Source organism: Hemicordylus capensis, chromosome 1 (assembly GCF_027244095.1).
Source record: "Hemicordylus capensis ecotype Gifberg chromosome 1, rHemCap1.1.pri, whole genome shotgun sequence".
NCBI lineage: Eukaryota > Metazoa > Chordata > Lepidosauria > Squamata > Cordylidae > Hemicordylus > Hemicordylus capensis.
Window position 1 is genome coordinate 420,763,510 of NC_069657.1, and position 22,472 is coordinate 420,785,981.

A 22,472-nucleotide genomic window follows, 5' to 3' on the forward strand; every position below is an offset into this window, starting at 1 on the left:
CCCAGCGGTTCTTACGATGGTAGAAAATCGGGCTAGCGGAGGCTAGCCCGGTTTTCTACCATCGTGTGAATAGCCTCTATATCACTGCTCTAGTACATCCAGTTGCTTGCTCTCTATTTTCTGGGTGCCATTCAAGATGACAGGTTTGATGTATAAAACCCTGAAGAGCTTAGGCCTTCTACTTGGCAGTGCATTTTCTCCCTTTTGTTATATATCAGGGTCTTTTAAGATCAGCTAAGAGATTCCTGACTGTACTAGCTGTGTGTCAGATCTGAACACCAAGGTCTGGCAGAGAGCTATGAACTCTCAACAACCGTGAAGCTCACCTTCCCTTAAAGGTTTGCCAGGACTTCAAGTGCTAGACATCAAACTATTGGCCACAACATGCTCTTGTTAGATTATAGCTCCAGTATAGAGCATTACCAAACTTGCAAAATATTTTCAAAATATTTCTTTTCCTGTTTTGATGGAGGTGGATTTGCATTTGATCAAAATGCAAGATGAAATTCTTGGAAGCATTTTTAAAAATTTAGAGCTACACCAAATTTGTACATTCTGACATTTAAAAACCTTAATTTCAAATTCTGGTTTAAAATTTCCTTGGATGCATCCAACAATTTTGCACAAAACCCCTCCAGAATGACTTTAAAAAAATAAAGTCGTATAAACAGAACTTTTCTCACCTCTTGAAGTTTTATCATTTCTTTGTCAACAGGACAAGTGGGTACTGCATTCAGTTCTCTGAAAGACAACATGGGAACACAGGTCAGTTTAGGCTAGGTAAAATTTTGCTTCTCAGGGAGATATTAACTGCCTATGCAGGCCAGTGCAATATTCTAATTTGCAGTTCTCTCAGCAGAAGTATTTTTTTAAGTCCTTCAACTTATAGTATTGTTGATTTCAGCACTCTCTTCTCAACAAATTTTACCTCATCCATCAAGCAAACCCAGATTCTGCAAACTATAGTAGCAGTGTATCTTTAAGTAGAAGTCCTGCTGACTTGTTGCCAAAACAGAGGTAGCTAAAGGGAAATTGTAAGAAGAAATTAGATTAACAAACCCTGGCTGAAAAGCTGGAAACCTAACAAGTTGATGACTTTCACATAGTTTAAGAGAGCATCTAAATCTGCTAAGAATTATGCATAAGAGGTAAAGAAGATTGGAAACCATTCTTGTTGTATTTAAAGAACTATTTTCCTACTATGGATTTTACAGCAGGGTTTGAAATTTAGTAATAATAGCAGGTTGGGCAGATTAAAATCGTGTTTGTAAGGTTTAAATTTATGTTTTGAATTATTATAGCAGCAAAGGTTAATTTTATAGTTGATGATTCATGAAGAGGTGTGAGTGGGAAGTCCATATTTGTTTATTTGTTGTAAATGTTAATAAGAATATTGTCAAAATCAATAAAAATTTAATTTGCAAAAAAAAAAAAAAAGAATTATGCATAAGAGGGAAAAGGGCATACCTTAAAACTACTAAACAAGTCAGCACAATATGAGAAGCACATCTGTGCAATCATGCATCTTAGTAAAGATAGCAAGTTAGAAATTCAAAGGCTGCTTTATGTTACACTGATTAAAAAGCAAGTCTTAACATTCATGTAATGTCACTTCGCAATGACAACTTGTCACCTGCATGTCACTTTCTACTTACTACTACTACAACATTTATATTCCACTCTTCAACAAGTTCCCAGAGTGGTTTACACAGCTATAAAAAGAAGCAAAGGGCAATCTAAATCGCAAACATATGATAGGCACCAGCAACAGCCACTGGAGGGATGCTGTGCTGGGACTAGATAGGGCCAATTGCTGTCACCTTTATAAATAAAAAGAATCACCACTTTACAAAGAGATTTTATCACTTTAACACTGATATGCATCTAACCAATCTAAAGTGAAACTCAAGATGAGTCATAGTTGAGTGCTTTCACATGAGAAAAGTTTTGTTTTTGCATTTTTTGCATATGTATGCTCAGAGCCACATTCTGTACATGAGGTTTTCTCTTCTTGTCACCAGTATAATTTCCAAGTGTTGGAAAGAGCACGTCCCAGAGAAAGAGACCAGCTTCTCTATGGCAACTGATAATGTGCATATCTAAGACTTTTCTCACAAACCAGAAATAACACACATGGGCATGATCCAGCCACAGGTAACTACAGCCAAGCCCCATTTATTTCAATGGAGAAGTTAAACACTAACTTAAATAGCTTCCACAAATAAAATAGAACATAATGCTTAATTTGGGGTAGCTTATGCTTCACATGTCTATCAGACATTATTTAATTTTAGAGACTAATTTGGAGGAAAAAAGCTGTTTTCCTATGAAAATGCACTGTCAACCATGAGAACTACTTTCTAATTCTGTGAAAGGTACCATGAACACACATGGAACTATAAATAATAAACAGCAAAGAAAAGTCTATACTGGAAGTAAAGAAATGCATAGTGCACAACACTTGTGGAAATGCACCAAATCTTTAAAGCTGTACTGTGGCCTCACAATAAAGCAGAACAGAAGGGAAGATAATTATGAATGATGTAGTTTTAAAAAGGGTGGTGGAGAATTGATTGAAGGAATATGATAAGGAGCTTAGAAAAAGAATGAGATGGTTCGTACCTCAGAGAGCTAATGCAGCGCTGGCAAAATCTGTGCCCACATCCTGTCTGATGAGGATTATGGAGGACTTGATGGCAATAGGTACATTTGTACCGTTCTTCTAAGGTTTCCACAAACTGATAGTTGGCATCAGGCTCAAAGTCTAATGAAACTGCATTTGTAGAATTTTGACGTGTATAGGAATTTGGTAAGTGGCCAGCAAGTTCTTCAGAGGCCATGGAAACCAAGATACAAAACAAGCTGAAAGAGAGAAAATGATGCTAGCTGGGTACATATACATTCATTTGTTAAAAGAAAAACCTTATTTTGTGTGTAAGGCTTTGGTACCAATTTCTGATGCAAATGCAGTTTCACCTACTGAAGCACTATCAAGGGAACTACTTATGCTGAATATTAATTAACAGAGCTAACACTTTAAAATAATGAGCCACTATCAATTCAGCTAGTTCCACAACCAAACAACTTCTCCAGTTTAAAGCATTCGAAATAAATATCTTTCACTGGTTTTCCAGAGACTGCTGCTAACAACTGATGCTGATATCCATTTTAGACAATTTTTCAAATGGAGAAATAGACAAATTCATCACCAGTCAGCCATGACAGGCCTAATGGAGTCTCCATGACTGAAGACCATGCACTTCTGACTGCAGATTTAACAAGAGGGTCTGAATGTTGCATCAAGCCTTGCCTGTAAGCATCTGAAAGCATGTGGCTATTCACTGCTAGAATTCTGAACTAAACAGATTGTGGATCTGATTTGGCAAGGCCATTTTATGGTTCTAACACACACTTAGGGCCAGTTCAGACTATTGTACACACGACCAGTTTACTGAGGGCTGGCGGGAGGCAGGCAGACGAGCGCTGTTCGCCTGAAAGCTCTGCCACTCATGCAGCACGCAAGCAGTGCCACCTGAAGCGGCAGGAAGAGGTCCTCTGGCATCCCACAATGCACTGTGCCAGGAACACATTGCATTAAGGGATTTCCCTGCTGCCAGGCACTCCTGCCATCCAGCTCTGTGGCTGCTACAGCCCAAGCAGCCACATGATTGAAGGGCGCACTTGTGCTCTTCTACCTCACTATTAACCCAGGTTACAAAACCTGGACTATCCTGGTGCAGAGCACTAGGATTAGGACCAAGCCCGGCACTCCACATGATCAGCCCAACCCAGATAGGGCTGGTCATGTGAATAGCCTTCATATGTCTGATTGGCCTTACCCATCATGCACATCTTGTTTCCCCTCCTGGCATGCCATTCCAATTTTTCCTAACTGAGTGGTGGAACAATTTGCTTTAACGGCCACCTTAGACATGATTTAGATACTGCGGGTAGCTCAAATGAAACCACCCACCCACCCTTAAATTACTGAAAGTGGCGTGTCATAACACTGGGAAGGGAGTGGGGCATGCAGGTTCATTTCCCTAATAGTGTGGATCGATTGAATGCATCGTCCAAACTGACCCTATATTTGTATGAGAAAAGCTATTTAACCATCTATACTGATACAGTATATAGCTGCATACTAAATGTTTGTTTTATATTCCACCACCAAGTTCTTGTGCAGATATGACCTCGATTGTAAGGTTGCTATCTCCCCCAGATTTCTGGGTGGTGCCCGGATTTGCCCAGATTCTCAGCTTTTGTTTTTAAAAAAAGCTAAGCTCTAGCCCTTGTAGGAGTTATTGAGTAAAACGTGCAGTCACTATTACGTTCAACCACTGGACTTCGAGTAAGGCAGGTAAAGCACAGGAGGCTGGCTGGGAGAGATTCACAATAAGTAACCCCCTGAGGAATGTTGCCTTTGTTTTTTGTCAGCAAGGAATCTCTATAGGGCAGTTAAGAGGATAGCTTGATTTTGATGTAAATCACTGCCTGTGTATTGTAATGTTTACTTTTGGGGGGCTTTATAGTGCAATCCATTCTATGCATGCCTGCTTGGAAGGAAGTAGCATTGGTTTCAATCAGATTTTCTCCCAAGTAAGTGTGTATAGGATTGCAGCCTAATTGAAAAGCTCAGTGTATTTTTCTTTTGTTTTGTTCTATTACTGCTATATCTCAAACTCTGTGTAGTCTTCATTTATTTTTATGGTATTTTCTGGTAGAAAATTTTGCTCTAGTAGATATCCAGAACAAATACAAGTTAACTGGACAGTGAATCAATTAATGTGCATAGCATGCAAGTTAGATTGCCTAGATTTGAAGAGCCTGAATGTGGCAACCCTACTTTGACTTGTATTGTAAGAATAGTACTACATTGCTCCCCCTGCACAACAATGGGGAGTTGGGGAGAGAGGTGGAAAACAAGAAGTCCTGGTAGAAACTAATCTGCCTACTTTCCTTGCATTATAATTATAATTATCATCTTCATGTTGGCCCACTTTCGCCTCAAATGTTCATATACCCACCATCTTAAATTGAGGTGGATAACATCAAACTACACTGTTGAGGTGTCCTTGTGTGTCACTACAACTGTACAAATTTAATCCAGGCATTGCAAAGTTGATAGGGACAGGGACACACACACACACGGGTGATCTCAGAAGCTTATTTTCCTTAAGGAAAATAGGCTAAAAAGGCTTTCGGGAAAGAAGGTTAAGCACCATCTTGTTTCGCTGTTTCTTTATTCCTCCACATCATTGCACTTCATTCCCTCCCAGCCTGCTTTGCATCTGTTCAGTCTTCAATGGACTCTGGTTTAGAGATGTGAAAGCTCAAGGGTGGGGGAAACCCTGAGGAATGGGCTTGGTGATTTAAAATTCTTCAAGAACTTAGAATCGGGGAGGGGGGGGATTGAAAGAATTCTTATCAAATATTTTCTTTAAGACGAGTTAAATGCTTTTAGTATATGACAAGGTTTTACATGTTCTTTAAGCTTCTCTTTACTTCCACAAAACACTTTCTAAACTGTGGCAATCTATAGTACTAGGTAATTACAATTCCTTCATACAAGAACAACAAATCATCTTGCCAAATCCAGATCCCTCCATTTTCAGCAATGTTAGAAAGAAATCAATCTGTGTTTGGAAACAGACATAGAACCAGTTCAGATGCTACTACTTTAGAGAAATGATATTCCATCCATGTGTGTTGAGGGGTGTTTGGACAGAATCCTCCCCCCCCCCATTAGGTGGCAGCAAGACAGTGCACCGGATAAGGGCAGAGGTGGTGACGTGTGCACCCAGGCCTCTCCCCCATTAGGCGGCTAAAGGATATATCAGCCAAACCAGCCCATACCAAATCCAGAAATATGCTAATCTGAGAATGAGTAAAGAAGCTTGTTTCAATTTGTGCAAACGGCAAACCATCCATTCTCTGAACTATTAAGAGAACAGCCTGTTTGGGGGCTTCCTGCAGCACCCCTATTTGTGATTTCCAACTAGACTCGTAGTTTCCATTTTGACTACCTGAACTTACGAGATCACCATTTGCCTACATAGACTAACTCCCAAGGATAAGCTGCTTAGCAGGCAGCATGGGAAGGTAACTCTATGTCAAGCCTAACACAGGACTGAAAGGGGAACTATTTCCCATGATCTCCTCCCTGTTCAAGCACAGATGAGGATACTGAGTAGACCCGAGTTAAAAGAGAAGTCCTTTCTCTAAAGAGTAGCAGAAAACTCCTCTCTTGGTTGGCACAAAGGATTAGCATTCTAGCTAATCACCTTCACAGGAAGATCTAACACAAGATTTAATGGTTGGCATAAAGAACAGGAAGGAGCTCTCACTATGTTAAAGAAATTTCAATCTTCCATCACAGAAATAATTTCTGAGTCCACCTAATTCCATGTTTCTACATACAGGCTGCCTAGACCTTTTCACTTCATTGTGCCTTAGAGCACACCCACCTAGGATTGAAAAGGACAACATGTATATTCTTCTGTCCACCATGGATGTCACCCTTCTCAGGAGAGAGGAGTGGTCTGCAGATGGCCAGAGAGCAGACCTCTGTCAATTTGTATCCCAAATCCCATCAAACAGAGTGTCTTCACCAAATTCACCCACTTTGTATACTTGTGTTTTGGCATCAGCTATTCCATCTGGCTGTGCCTTGGCACATGTGCCTGTTCCGCTTTCAGTTTCCAGTTTGAGCCCTTCCACAGGCCCAATCTGCACAGCATGATTGGCTGCATCAGAGAACTGGTCTCCTGAGATCAGACCACCTTAGACTTTTAATGGTTTCCTGGCTTGCGAGTGGCCCGCTTGCATCCTGCTTGTTCCTGGAGAGAGGTCCCTCAGCACCCAGTGAGCAACAAATGTCTGACACACCATCAGAAGGATTCAGGTATACTAACCAACCTATGCTCCAAACTCTTCTGTTCCCCACCTCCTCTTTGCTCTCTCTAAAGTCTAAAGCTGCTTTCCAAAGACCTGTTTCCTCTGGCCAGCCTTGAGTTGATTTTAATTTGGATCTCAAGCTAAAATGCCTCTTCATGAGCCTCAATTCAGTCTTACCAGGTAATACTATATTGTTTATTTTCCTTTCTGTACCCCCTTATTACCCGTCAATAAATCTAAGTGTACTTTGAATTCAACTCCGTCAGTGATTTCCTAGACCAAAGAAATGCACAGATTTATTCGGTAATGAACTGCTCACTCTAGATTCACTGATTCCCCACCTCAGTCCAAAAGTTAGTCTGGAGTGCATAGCCAACACTCCAGAGCAGTTTCATTAACAGAATGAAGACACAAGCAGAGAGAAACATGAAAGTTCAGAATCGTAAGCTATTGTTCTTTCACAAACAGATTCAGATTAGGGGGAAAACGTGACATGTTTTCATGTCTCAAATAATATTTTCAAGGATATATTTAACATGTGTACAGTTCTTATCTGCACCATGCATTTGAGGGGACTGGTACCCGTCTTCACTTTTTAAATAAGCATATGTACAATACAGAACCTGTAAACAATGTCTGATGATGGCTACTGTTTATTATTTGTTTTCATTCTTTATTTTGTTTGCTGTTTTCCTAATCAAAAAAGCCAATATATGCCTGGGTGTCTTTAGGCATTTTCTGCTCCAACACTGCATACTGTTTTAAGTAAAGCCAAGGCATTTATACCTTTTAAGTCATAAGTGTACACCACAATGTGCTAAGTGATGCATGGTGCATTTCATGTTTTTAGAGTTTTGAACTCAGTTTAGATCTGATAAGAACAAATATTTTATATTTCCTTTTTCCCTCCACCCCCACTCCTGGAAAATATTTCCCACTCCCACAGCTTCAGCTTTTGTGGAAGTTTTACATCTCTGCCCAGGTTCTATGAGCTGGTGGATCTCCTTCAAACACCTAAATTCCACAGCCATCTGGGATAGGTCAGGAGTGGACAGAGTCTTAATCCAAGTCCTTTAAATCTTCATACTGTAGCACTTCATAGTTTGCCACTTAATTGCTCACTCACCTGAAAGCAATCTTAAAGCTGAATTAGAGGGATATTTAGGTAACAGAAATGAATATAATTAGCTGGAAATTCTCAAACCAAAATGAGCAATCACAACTTAATTAATGAACTGAAGAGGCATGTCTTCTTCCTCAAATGAACAATATATCTAACATTAAGGAACGTTTTGTACTTGCTGAACAAAATGGGGCACGGATGTATTGCAATTGTGCCACTAGTTCCAAGTTCTTATGCCTCTCCCTAAACTAGTGTTCACTAGTATATTGTCTAAACTTCTCACTCCAGAAAGCTATCAGTTCTTCCTCTTGAGCCAAGGTCTGCAGATAGCTCAGCCCAAATTACTGTCCTAAAATGTCCTGCCAAAACACATTTATGTACTTACTGTATCATTCAAACAGGAATATAAGCAGGAAATTTGCTTTAACCACTAGATCTGTATACATTTAAAAAATACATATATGTTTTTCAGTTCACATTCAAAGGATACAGAGTTCAAGTACAGACAGGAAATGAACATGCTACTTTTGTACCTTTGCAAGTTTCCTGCCTCAAACCCAAGTCATAGCATACATTTAACTTTCACACAGAAGTGATTTTTTTAATTACAGTACTTAGAAGGGATCTTATATAGCCTAAACCCCTGCTAGATGGCAGAAACCCAGAGCTGCAGCAGCTGCAACAGAGAGCTGTCCAATCTTTGCTTGGAGATCTTCAACAAGAGCCTACTCAACTCCCTGGTAACTGGTTCCAAATCTGCTCTAGTCTCTTCACTGGTGAATCAGACAGGTTTGTAGTTTCCCAGATCCTCCTTTTTGAAGATTTGGGACATCATTAGCCCATCTTCAGTCTTGTGGCACCTCCATGATTTCTCAAAGATAACAGAGGTTCTAAGAACAGACCAGCATGTTATTTTAGTGCCCCAAGTCATCTGGCCCTAGAGATGTGAACTCATAAGGTAGGTAAGCAGGCATTTCCTGACCAACTCCTTATGAATCTTCAACTGCAATTTTGACTCTACATCATTCATTCTGCTTTCATGAGGTTACACACTTTCCCTTTGAAACAAAGGCTGAGAGAAAACAGGAGTCCAGCAATTTCTCCTCCTCTGTCACTTGTTCATATTTTACCATCCTTACTGAGCAATGGATGTAGTTTCCTTGCTTTTCCTCTAATAAGTACCTGAAAGTCTTTTGTTGCTCTTAGCATTCTTGCCAGCCTCAGCTCATTTCAAATGTTGACACTGTCTCTAGAAGCCTGGGACATTTGTTTTTATTAGTTCTTGCTGATCTGTCCTTCCCTGGCTCTTAAAAAAAATGAAACCACAACTCATCACAAAGCTTTTTGTGCTTTTTTCCAGATGGTCATTTTCCCGCTATAATTAGAATAATTTGTGATTGTGCCTTCAATAACTACTCCTTCAGGAACTCCCACCAAGGTTGGTGTGAGTCCCCATATGCCAATTATCTAGTTATGAAATCCTACCTGATGCTTCCCTGAGCTTATTTATACCAGTTTTCCTGAAATCTATGGTTTGTTCAACCTTTCGCTTTCCATAAAATCAAGAATTCCAGCATTACATGGTCATTTCCCTGCTAAAGTTTCCATTCCTTTCACCCTATTGACTAACGCTTCCCTTTTGATTAGGATCCTGTCAGGGATAGTCTTCTATTTTCTGAAGGAGGAAGATGTTAGCAAGACATGTCAGGAATTTGCTGGAGAATCAAACAGGTTTATCATAGTTTGTCTCCCAAAAGAGATAAAAGCAGCTGAAGACAAAATACTTGCTTCCTTGACTTGTGTATTCAGTCTTGTTAAAATGACAACATAAATAACTCCAACACTGCAGTTTGGGTGCATTATCAAGCTTGTGGCTCAGGCTCATAAAACCTGAACCTGGATACTCCAATGCCATGAAGTGATTAGACTTTGTTTAGGGACAACGAGAAGCTAAAAACAGACTTACAATACTTTTACAGGCTGACATACTTCACAGAGTAAGGAAGCACCGGCACAGTACGAGAACAGCTTAACAGAATTTCTAAACTAACTGCAACAGTGCAGTGTGGAAGTAGCAATCTGATGCCCTCTTCTTCAGGAAGCTTTATGAGCCACCTGAAAGTATGTTCCTGAGACCTGAGGTGCTGAGGCAGCTCATGGGGACATATTTTGGGGGGCACAGAGGGCATTAAAAATTGCCACTTCCCCACTGCAGTTAGCTGGAAAGTTTGGTGCCTTCTCTACACTGCAGCACCCTTGCTCTATATGCCAGCCATTCTCTCCAGAGACCCAGATGAGAGTGTAGCAAGAAGTCATAAAGCACTAGCATGTGAATGAATGAGTATTCTAAGGAGACTTAAATGTGGCTTTTACTGTTTTATTGGGGGAAAATAATTTTGCTAATTAACTTTTTGAAAGCCTGCCTATTTTCATTAAGATTCCAGACTTTAATTTTATTTTCCCCACCAACATGAATTAAGATGATGCTCTAGAGTAACTAGGTACCACTAATGCTTCAGATTTAATTCTGTGTTGTTGTTTTTTACATAATAGCTAAATAAAACTTTTACACATACTAAAAGAGAAACAAAGTACATTTTGTGCAGCATTCCCTTTACCTTGAGTGGTTTCTTGACATGCTTGTTAATTTGCAACTGTTTCTAAATAATGCTAATTAGTTCCATCTTTCTACTGCCTGTTACGCTCCCTAGGATTGTTTTCATTTCACAACAAAATACTCATTTTAATTCAAACATCCCAGAAGTAGACCTAAAAACAAATACAATCTTGCACATTTACTCTGATATATTTATAGATATTAAAAACATAGCAATCAAGAGCTCCACAGCTTCAGAAAAAAACACTTTGCACTGGAGTTACATTTTAAAGTTTAACAATTCTGCTCTTCAATAAAGAATTCTCAGTGCTGTGGACTGAATTTATTTACATTCAGTTTAAATTCAAACAGACTATGTATTTTCTTCCTCCAGTTACTGCATAATGATTCTTCCCTTTGATATATAGTAATCAGTTTTCAGTTATGCCAGTTCTCAGATATCTGTTTCCTTTCATTAAACAATTCAAAATTGTTTTAGAAGTGTAGAGATAACAAATAGCTTATATTATAGTTAGCACGGAGCTGAAAAAACATCTAGAATTACGGCCAGTTCTAAATACACCCATTAGGAAGTCTGATATAAATAAATCTGCTGCTGCTGTGTGTTGTGTGTTACTCTTTTATATAAGTTTTTAAACTTTTAGATATTTTTATATTTAATATTTGTACTTTGTATTTTAATTGTGGATTTTTAAAATTATATTGTAAACTGCTTTGGGATTATTTTAATGAAAAACAGTATAGAAATGGAATAAAAATTTAAGAAGCCAGCCTGACCTGACTGAACACAGGACTGATGTATGGGTAAACATGCATAGGGTGGCTCTATACAACTTTAAAGTGTTTTCCATCAACGACTGAAGATATTGCAAATATGATGTTCTTACAGACTCAAAATTATAAGAGGTACTGTCACAGACAGAAAGCCAAAGTTTAGTTTTTAAAAATACAGATCAGAATATCTTGCAGCGTTCACTCTCAACTCAGGATACGATTTCTACTTCATAAGAGAGGCCCATAAAGCAGGCCAAGGCATAGGTGCAGTGGAATGGAAAAGATGGAAGAAATGGTTCCGTCCCTCCTACTCAACCTGGAGGTGGTGCAAGCATAGCAAAAGGAAATTTGTAGAGGCAGCCACTAACACATTTATGCCTAAAGAATACAAGCTGGATTTGCTAACTTAAAGATTCAGGTAAACTAATTTAATATGAAATCTTTCTAAGATGGAAAATCAAAGGTTTTTACTTTAAAACAAGTAAATTATAGTAATTATGCAGTTTAAAAAGCAAGTCGAGGATGTGGCCAAAACTGCCCATTAGTGTGTAACTAATACAGAACTCAGCTGGCTATGTGGTAAAGGTGTTGTATGAGCAACCTATCATGAGCATATATTACTGAGTAGCGCACAGCAAGGGAAGAACACTTTCCAACTGTCTGCTTTGTTGAGAACATACAGTTCTCAATATACTGAAGGAGAATCTTTGATCTTCTGAATCAAGCTGCAGAGTTGTGTTAAACAGTGAGAATTCTTAAACTCCTCTTTTGCATAGTCTTTATAGTTACTCTTCATGAAGGACAAGAAGGGGAAATATTTAAGAATGACCTTCACTGAGCTATTGTTGCAACTCAACAACGAAATCCTCTCTATAAGCTCAAACTGACCAACAGCAAAGAAAACCATACTGATAAAACCACTTAATTAAAAATCAATCAAGGCCCTGTTTCTCTCCTCCCCAGCCCAAAATCAGCCAGATTATTTTAAAGGACAATTACATGGGATATTGGAAGAAATCTACTTGTGCAAGGGGAAATTAGAGACTTGCAGGCTTCAAGTTTTTATCCTGAAAACCAGTGTAACCCAAAATTAACAAGCTTACTTACACACAAGCACACACACATATATCCCAGGCTGACAGGCACTGAGGAGAGTTTTCCCTTTCTGAGTCAGAATGCTTCCCTGACCTAATCCCTTATTCTAAAGGCACTTCAGTCATGAATCACCTTGGTCTTGCTCTTCCCTTATGACTCCTTGTAAAATGGATGAAATGTGTTGAGAATACTGCACCTCTTAATCCAGTCCCAAAATGTTAGGGCTACACTGCCCTTTGCTCTATGGGGGGGCGGGGGCGGGTAGGATTCACCACTTACCCCATCCTGTCTATCATCCTGTTTCTAACAAAGGACCAGGTAGATGACTCCAGGGCATTTTCCATACTACGAGATTTGCAATGGGTAAAGCGTTGCAAAGTGTGGCAGAATAGTGCAATGATTTAAAACCGAGAGTAAGGCATTATTCAATGCTTTGTTGTAGGCTGGTGACCATTCCTATTTTCCATCCATTGCAATGTGTTTTCAAGGCACCACTATCCATATTATCCTTGAAATGTGTTTATCTGCTCCTCCTTCTGCTCCATTTGGGCCAATGGAGTTGCAGGTGTGTGGGGGGGTAGGTGACATGAATTTCTTTCTTTCTCCCCACTTCCCAGCTGCCTTGCTCTAATCCACAAGCAGAGGGAAGTGCCGCCCCAAAACAAAAATCTAACTTTGTCTTGCATCATTCCAGTCTTGCGCAAGCAATAATGGGAAACTTTTTTAAAAAAAGAAAGAAGGGGAATAGGGAGGACATGCTTTGGAGTGACAGAACAAGGGAACTGCTTATGTGGGAGGGGGAACAAAATGGAATGCTGTGGCGAGCCAGGAAGGGGAGAAAAGACAGGAACTGGCGTGCCTCCAGGGAAATAAATAAATAGGAGTGGGGAGGCAAGTGCTCCTCCAGTGAGGGCAAATGAATCATGATTCAGTTTAACGGGTTTCCTTTTAAATAAGTGACTGTTCTCTCTCCCTGCCCTTTGCCTTGTAGTAAGCAAGTGGGCTTGCACAGAAGTAAATTATTTAGTTCAATGGGCTTCCTCTTCAGTAAAAAGTGCACGAGAAAGGGTTGGATTCAGAAATCTGCTCTCCCCTTTTGTGTTAAGAAGCTCAAGTTATATTGGAAGCAAGTGGGGGGAAGGGAGGGAGGTGTGGGGTTTGGGATCTGTGTGGAGCAAAGGAGGAGAAAGCCAAGATTTCTCGCTGCAGTGAGGGGGCAAAGAACTGTCCATACTGCATAATTAGGCTTTTAATTAGATTTATGGTTTCAAAATGTTGGTTTTTAATGATTTTAATGTTCATGATTTTAATGTTTAAATTATTTTAATTGTTTAATTGATTTAGTTTTGGTTTTAATTGTTAATTGTAAATTATTTTAATTGTTTAATTGATTTAGTTTTGGTTTTAATTGTTAATTGATTTTAACTGTTTTTATTTTGATGTAAACCACCCTGAGCCATTTTTGGAAGGGTGGTATATCAATCAATCAATCAATCAATCAATCAAATAAATAAATATGCTGCAACTCATAAAATATGGGGAAGGCACCCTACAAGGGAAAAATACAGCTACTTTCCTGCAGCACATTTACAACATTGTAGGGCAAAAATGTATCATTAAAATTCGAGTCAAGGCATGGGAAATATGAACGGCACCCTGCTGACAATGCAGCAACACTGATGTGGAAACACGGGCAATATGGAGGGGCACTTAGTGGACACGTTGTGAGTATGTTGCAGCGTGTAATCTGGAAAACGTCCATGAAGCCCACAGCCTGCCCTTAGTGCTTGTCCTCAGTACCTCGTATTCAGAGGAATGCCACTTCTGAATTCAGAGGTTCCATTTATCTATCATTGTTAAATTATATCAGCTAGTCTGGTTCCTAGTCTCCCCTTTCTGGGCAGGGTGCTCAAGCGAGGGGTTGTTGCCCAATTCCAGACACTACTGGATGACACCGATTAGTATCTCCATCCACATCAACTGAGGTTTTGTTCATTTGTTGTGGGAGCTAGAATTACACTCAACTCTGGGACGTGTAAGAGAAATCCTCCTCCTAGCCAATTTCACCCACAAGGGAGCACTTTATGAAAAACATATTTCCATACTTTAGCTATTGCCAAAAATGTCTTTTTCCAAAAGAGGGGGCAGAAACCCAAACAACTTTTTAATTAACCAACAATACTAGGAATTAAGAATGAACTTGACTCAATGTATCTGGACAAATAAGAAGCAGATGTTAATATATGAAGAGCAAGGAGGAAGGAAACAAAAGTTTGTTCTGTTTTTAGGAAGGGAGTGTAGATTGTATCAACGAGGACGGAGATGGAAATAATTACTGGCATAGAATGTACCAAAAACATTCATGCTCCTACACAACATTATTCAACAGCCATTATTTAACCAACTACTCAGCTACACAATCAGATTGAAAATGATGTTAGGGGCTGAAGTGCAAGAGTGTGAGGAATTTATGTAGAAGATTATTTAAGCAATGTCGTTAAACACACATATTCATTAAAAGGGTGTATGTGTACCTTGATAGATCTGGAGTAAGAGTGCTAGTAGGCTGGGTGATCATAAGAACAGAAGCACGTATAAGAACATAAGAATAGCCCTGCTGGATCAGGCCCAAGGCCATCTAGTCCAGCATCCTGTTTCACAGAGTGGCACACCAGATACCACTGGGAGCCTACAGGCAGGAGTTGAGGGCATGCCCTCTCTCCTGCTGTTACTCCCTTGCAACTGGTATTCAGAGGTATCCTGCCCTGGAGGCGGCCTACAGCCCTCCAACTAGTAGCCGTTGATAGACCTCCATGAAGTTATCCAAAGTTATCATATATTACATTCTCTCACCGATTGTAAGGTCAGCATACAAACACCACCCGGTTTAGAAAATATGAAGTTCCATAGTCTCCCTCCCCACCCACCCCTGGCAAACAAATCTAACACTATTCCTTGGTATGAGAATAAATAGTACTTCTCTATTAAAAGAGATCAAAATAGTACATATGGGAGATAACTACTCCAAGACATAATTATGCTCAAATGGGTTTTACAGTTATAGTAAGCTCCTCAATCCCACCGATATCATTGTTAAACAAAAAGAGGTCTGACTATTAATGAGTGGTTAGAAAAGGTATGGGATGTGGCCATGATATACAAGTTAACTTATTTTAAAGAGAGCATTATAAGTGTCACATATCAATAGGCGTGTAGAAAAACTGGTCTTGTTCATAGAAAGATGGAATAATAATTTTTGATACAAGCAATACCTGTTTAAATTGTCATCTTACCTTAAACTTCTCTGTTGCTGCTCCTAGACTCTGGAATGCTCTCCCAGTGGCCATTTGTTCCTTGGACTCCATCATGGCTTTTAGAAAGCTTGTAAAGACTTGGCTTTTTACCCAGGCTTTTACATAGTCGTTTTTACTGCTGCTTCTGTGTGTTTTTACCTGTTGTGTTGTTTTTATGCCTGTTTTTTATATGTTTTTATATTTTTTAGCTTGATGTTTTTATTGCCTTTTTATTGTATGTTTTAACTTTTGTAAACCGCCTTGGGGTTGTCTTTTAACGAAAGGCGGTATATAAATGCAAAAATAAAATAAATAAAATAAAATAAAATGAACCTAAGGCGAGCAGAACTGAGAACCTGAACCAACCTGAAATTATTCTCTCTGCTTTTGGCAACTTTTTCCTTAGATTAGAGAGATGTGGGACATTTTTTATTTGATCAGGTATTGTTTGTGTAACTTATTTCACTTGTGTTACTTTCTATATTTTTTGGTACTGTAAATTGAAACATTTACTACTACTTAAAAATCACTATTACTTGCTGATCAGAAATGCTCACCATTGCATCTATTGCCCATTTTATGTACCTGATGAAGTAGACTCTTTCCTACAAAAGTCTGAGTTCACTGTAGCCTCTGTCCTCTAAGTAGCAATGTGGGCACTATCAAAGAGATTTAAGCTGTTAGGTAAAAGTTAGCATTACCTATACAAGAATAATTTATCATATAGTTAAAAAGGACAGTGGGTTAATCATTAGAATGTCTTCCACAAAGAGAAGTATTTCTGTTCACATGTGGGGTGGGCAGAAATTTTTCTCCACCACCTTTCTCTCTGCAGCTCTTTGTGCAACCTCAGGCCCCAAACCTGCTCACAAGAGTAATATACTGTACAAGAATACTGTATTGTACAGAAAGAGCAATATGTTTCTAACACAACAACAGAACTCAGGGCAGGCAATGATGGCTCCAGCAGATGGAATCTGAACAACAAGAGCATCAAGAGCAAGAGCCAGTATTCCCAGCAGAGGTGGCAGGATTGAGCCACAAGGCCAGTCGAAAACTGCGAAAGGAGCAGGGCTGGTGATTTGGCAAACAGATGGCCACTATCAAGGTAATTGCCCTGAACTGGCCTGTGAATGCTAGTACCTAAAACTGTAGCTGGTGCTACACTGTTGTTCAACAGAAATCTACCCTCCTGTAACTGTATTACATAATAGTACATAATAGTATAACCACTCCTGCACTCCTTTCCACCACCTTGAATGGTGCATGTCCTTTAGTACTATTGGAGCTAGGCCAGCAGGGTTGAAAATAAGCTTGAGCCAAAATTCAAAGATGATAATCCAGGCCCTGGCCTCTATTTTGAGCATCCTCGCTTCCAGCCAAAGTATCGCCCTAAGGACGCAGCTGGGGACCTGGAATATATTCTTCAAGAAATTTGAATGAATTGTGTCTAGTCTAGCAAAACTGGAGTATATACCCAGCTGCATTCTATATAAAAGTTGTGCTCGAACCCTGGCCTCGAATAGTTTAATGGCCGCGGGAATGAAATGAGCACCTCTAGAGCGATAATAGGATTGAATTGTATGTGAGCTCTTCTTTGCATTCTGGACAACATAATCTCTGTGTGCAGATCTGGAACCAGTGGCCTGAAATATTACCCCAAAATATTTAAATTGCTTTACTTGTTCCAACTTATACCCATTTTAGTTCCAGTTATATATTTTGGGTCTTTTCGCAAACGCTAGGATCTTTATTTTACTATGATTAATTTCTAGAGAGTGCTCCTTACAGTAGGAGACCAAAGAGTGGAATGCTTTCCTTAGACCTATTTGTGTTTGAGAGAGAATGACAGCATCATCTGCATACAATAGAACTGCACGATGTTTATCCACTAATTTGGGGGTGGTGGTGATCCAAATTATTCAAATGGGGAGCAAGAGAATTAATGTAAAAATTAAAACAACAGCGGGGCCAGTATACAACCTTGTCTTACTGCCCTAAATGTTAAAGTTTCCTTGGTGAGATGTCCATGTGCACTGCAACGTACTCTAATATGGAAATTTTCATGGAGTTTTGTTATCAAACACAATAGCTGACAATCAATTGAAGAATTAAAAAGCTTATTCTCAAGTTTCTCCTTAGAGATCAAATCAAAAGCAGCCCTAAAGTCAACAAATTCTGCAAACAGAGCAGAGCCAATATTTTCCTACTAAATGCTGCAAAATTAATGCTGGATCCATAACAGATCTACTTGCTCGCAAGCCAAACTGCTCTTCAACCAGGATGTTATCCATTTCGAATAAGTCCTGCAATTTTCCATATAAATGCCTGGCATAAAGCTTACTTATTACACTGAGCAGACCAATGGATCTATAATTCTCCAGGAGCTTCCTGTCACCTTTCTTATAAATTGGGTTGATTACTGCCACCCCACAATCCTTCGAGACATGGGCTGTCTTATCAATATATGAAAATAATGAAGCCAAATCCACCATGCCAAATTATTTCTAATAACCTCTGCTGAAATATGGTCGCTTCCTGGAGCTTTACCAGGTTTTAACTGTCTAATCAAGATATCAATTTCAGTACAGGACATGGGCAGCTGACCCACATCCTGAAGCACTGATATTTAGTGAATAACATCCTGTCATTACTTCCAAATCTAGCATTAAAATCACCAGCGATTACAGTATGTGCACATGGTGAAGAGCTCTGTAGCTCTTCTACATAGACTTTAAGTTTAGACCAATCCATCTTAACTGGAGAGCGCTGGCGAATAGGTGGAATGTATATGTTGATGGAAAGCAAAGACAAGTTATTAAATCTAAGCATCAAAGCCATAGCATAGTGATCACAACCGGGCAAATTGATAATTGTGACCTTGATGGTAGTAGCAACAAATGTGCTCAGCCCACCACATGGCCGGCCTCTGCCACCCCCCTGAGATGCTTTAATTGAAAAGGCAGTAAAGTCATCAAGATAGGGTTCTTCAGACATCCATGTCTCCTGGAAAAGCAAGAGATTAAAGCCAGCAATATATCTAACAAATGCAAGGTCTGCTACAGGTGAAACTCGAAAAATTAGAATATCGTGCAAAAGTCCATTAATTTCAGTAATGCAAATTAAAAGGTGAAACTGATATATGAGACAGACGCATTACATGCAAAGCGAGATAAGTCAAGCCTTAATTTGTTATAATTGTGATTATCATGGCGTACAGCTCATGAAAACCCCAAATCCACAATCCCAGAAAATTAGAATATTACATGAAACCAATAAGACAAGGATTGTAAATAGAACAATATCGGACCTCTGAAAAGTATAAGCATGCATATGTATTCAGTAATTGGTTTGGGCCCCTTTTGCAGCAATTACTGCCTCAATGCGGCGTGGCATGGATGCTATCAGCCTGTGGCACTGATGAGGTGTTATGGAAGACCAGGATGCTTCATTAGCGGCCTTCAGCAATTCTGCATTGTTTGGTCTCATGTCTCTCATCCTTCTCTTGGCAATGCCCCATAGATTCTCTATGGGGTTCAGGTCAGGCGAGTTTGCTGGCCAATCAAGCACAGTAATCCCATGGTCATTGAACCAGGTTTTGGTACTTTTGGCAGTGTGGGCAGGTGCCAAGTTCTGCTGGAAAATGAAGTCAGCATCCCCATACAGCTCGTCTGCGGAAGGAAGCATGAAGTGCTCCAAAATCTCCTGATAGACGGCTGCGTTGACCCTGGACTTAATGAAGCACAGTGGACCAACACCAGCAGATGACATGGCTCCCCAAATCAACACAGACTGTGGAAACTTCACACTGGACTTCAAGCATCTTGCATTGTGTGCCTCTCCATTCTTCCTCCAGACTCTGGGTCCTTGGTTTCCAAATGAGATGCAAAAGTTGCTCTCATCAGAAAAGAGGACTTTGGACCACTGAGCAACAGACCAGTTCTTTTTTTCTTGAGCCCAGGTAAGATGCTTCTGACGTTGTTTGTTGTTCAGGAGCGGCTTGACAAGAGGAATACGACATTTGAAGCCCATGTCCAGGATCCGTCTGTGTGTGGTGGCTCTTGATGCACTAACTCCAGCCTCAGTCCACTCCTTGTGAAAATCCCCAACACTTTTGAATGGCCTTTTCCTGACAATCCTCTCCAGGCTGCGGTCATCCCTGCTGCTTGTGCACCTTTTTCTTCCACACTTTCCCCTTCCACATAACTTTCTATTAATGTGCTTTGATACAGCACTTTGGGAACATCCAACTTCTTTTGCAATTACCTTTTGAGGCTTTCCCTCCTTATGGAGGGTGTCAATGATGGTTTTCTGCACAACTGTCAAGTCCGCAGTCTTTCCCATGATTGTGATTCCTAATGAACCAGACTGAGAGACCATTTAAAGGCTCAGGAACCCTTTGCAGGTGTTATGGATTGATTAGCTGATTGGAGTGGGACACCTGGAGCCTAGACTGTTGAACCTTTTCACAATATTCTAATTTTCTGGGATTGTGGATTTGGGGTTCTCATGAGCTGTACGCCATGATCATCACAATTATAACAAATTAAGGCTTGACTTATCTCGCTTTGCATGTAATGCGTCTATCTTATATATCAGTTTCACCTTTTAATTTGCATTACTGAAATTAATGAACTTTTGCACGATATTCTAATTTTTCGAGTTTCACCTGTATTTTATTTGTCCCAGGCAACCCTGTTTCTGTTCCAAGGTGTTACTTGTAAAGGTGTTAAGGAAAAGCCCATTTACTACCCCAACCACACAACACCCATTACTAAGTTGATTATGTTTTTAAAGTGTCTGTTGTCCAGCTCCTAAATTTTTTCAGATACCAAGGAAAAATATCAAGGCCTGCTTTTCTATGGTCTCTTCAGTGTGTTAACACTCCACGTGCAACATTTGTTACAGAGCACCCATCACAGTAAGGCGATAGTTTTATTATTAAGATTGATTATGCACTTAGGATGCAATACTATGCACACTTAAAAGGTAAAGTGTGCCTTCAAGTTGATTCGTCAGTTTCGACTCCTGGTGCCCACAGAGCCCAGTGAACATAGCAGAACTGAGTAAAAATGCACAAGATTGCACTGTAAACTAAATACAAGCAACCCTCATGTACAGATTATCTTCTTGCTTTAAGTTAAAATGCTAAATATTTCAATCTAGCACTCAAGAAAACATCTTATGCTTAAATCAGAGCGCACACATTGGGGCAGTGTACTTTCTAAGGTGTGCGCGCGCTCACACTTTTCATGTCCGCTCAATTTAGATCCTGCTCACGTTTAATCAGGAAGGGCCTATTTTGAATCCAAGTGCGCGCACACTGCTTTGATATTGCTGCCCAGAACAAGACTCATTACACACACAGATTAAAAAAAGTTAAAGAGCACTGATTGGGGGTGGGACAAAAAACCCTTGGTAGCTCTTACTGTTGGCCAATTAGTTTCAAATTGCTTTAATATGGTGCATTTTTCTGTGGTGCTTCACAAATAGCGACATTTCTGCTAAAACTACAAGTGTACACCACCTAGAGATTTACATATCAGGGGTATAAAAATATGATAAATAATAATAATTGCAAGCATACTTATTTGAAAGAAAACCTCATTTATTTCAATGTTACTTACTTCAAAGCAAGTATGCTTAGGACAGCAACCCAAACCTCTCCGATTCAAGAAACCACCTATGTGCCTTAGCTCAGGGCTACACAGATTTGGCCTTCCAGTTTTTGGACTTCAGCTCCAAGCATTCCCAGTCACAGTGGCCAATAGTCAGGGATGTTGGGAGTTGTAGGCCAACCTCTCTACAGGAGGGCAAAAGTTGAGTAGCCCTGTCTTATGTCATATCACAATAAAACACCTCAAAACAGTATTGGTACATGTAGATGTTTACAGTGTTAAGAGGACCTTGATTGAGTTTAAATAGTTTATGTATTTTCCAAGATTATTTCTTCCCCTACCCTGAAGGCTTTAGACCAGCCCTCTTACAAATCCATTTAGCTTACACATTTGTAGAAAAAAATGTTCTATAATAGAAATACCTGGCTATTCTTTAAGAACATAAGAATAGCCCTGCTGGATCAGGCCCAAGGACTATTTAGTCCAGCATCATGGTGACTCACCATGATGCCTCTGGGGAGCCCACAGGCAAGAGATGAGGATATGCCTTCTCTCCTGTTGTTGCTCCCCTGCAACTAATACTGAGGCATCGTGCCTCTGGGGCTGGAGGTGGCCCACAGCCACCAGACTAGTAGCCACTGATAGTCCTGTCCTCCATGAATTTGTCTAAGCCAGGGCTGCTCAACTTTGGCCCTCCTGCATATGTTGGCCTCCAACTCACATAATCCCTGGCTGTTGGCCACTGTGGTTTGGGATTATTGATTTACTCATTCATTCGATTTCTATAACGCCCTTCCAAAATGGTTCAAGGCGATTATGGGAGTTGTAGTTACAAAACATCGGGGGGGGGGGCGGCGGCTAAATTGAACAGGCCTGGTCTAAGGCCTTTTTAAAGCCATCCAAGCTGGTGGCCATCACCACATCCCACGGCAAAGAATTTCATAGATTAATTATGCGGTGTGTGAAAAAGTACTTCCTCTCGTCGGTCCTAAATTTCCCAACCTTCAGTTTCATGGGATGACCCCTCGTTCTAGTGTTGTGTGTGAGAGAGAAAA

At 39.9% G+C, this 22,472-nt stretch overlaps 1 protein-coding gene across 7 annotated transcripts in view; it reads right to left on the reverse strand.

The window, feature by feature from the left end:
• TRAF5 (TNF receptor associated factor 5) overlaps positions 1–22,472 on the reverse strand; it is a 44,060-nt gene that overhangs the window by 16,653 nt on the left and 4,935 nt on the right. For 4 of the 7 annotated variants that reach the window (XM_053310284.1, XM_053310298.1, XM_053310266.1 and 1 more), the window contains exons 2-3: positions 2,623–2,862; positions 684–741 (exon numbers count right to left, since the gene is read on the reverse strand). In XM_053310284.1, coding sequence (XP_053166259.1) covers positions 684–741; positions 2,623–2,840 — 276 coding nt within the window. In that variant the 5' untranslated portion in view covers positions 2,841–2,862. Of the gene's footprint in view, positions 1–683; positions 742–2,622; positions 2,863–9,202; positions 9,306–22,472 lie in introns of those variants that run through there. The other 3 variants (XM_053310305.1, XM_053310315.1, XM_053310292.1) reach the window with 2 other exon arrangements.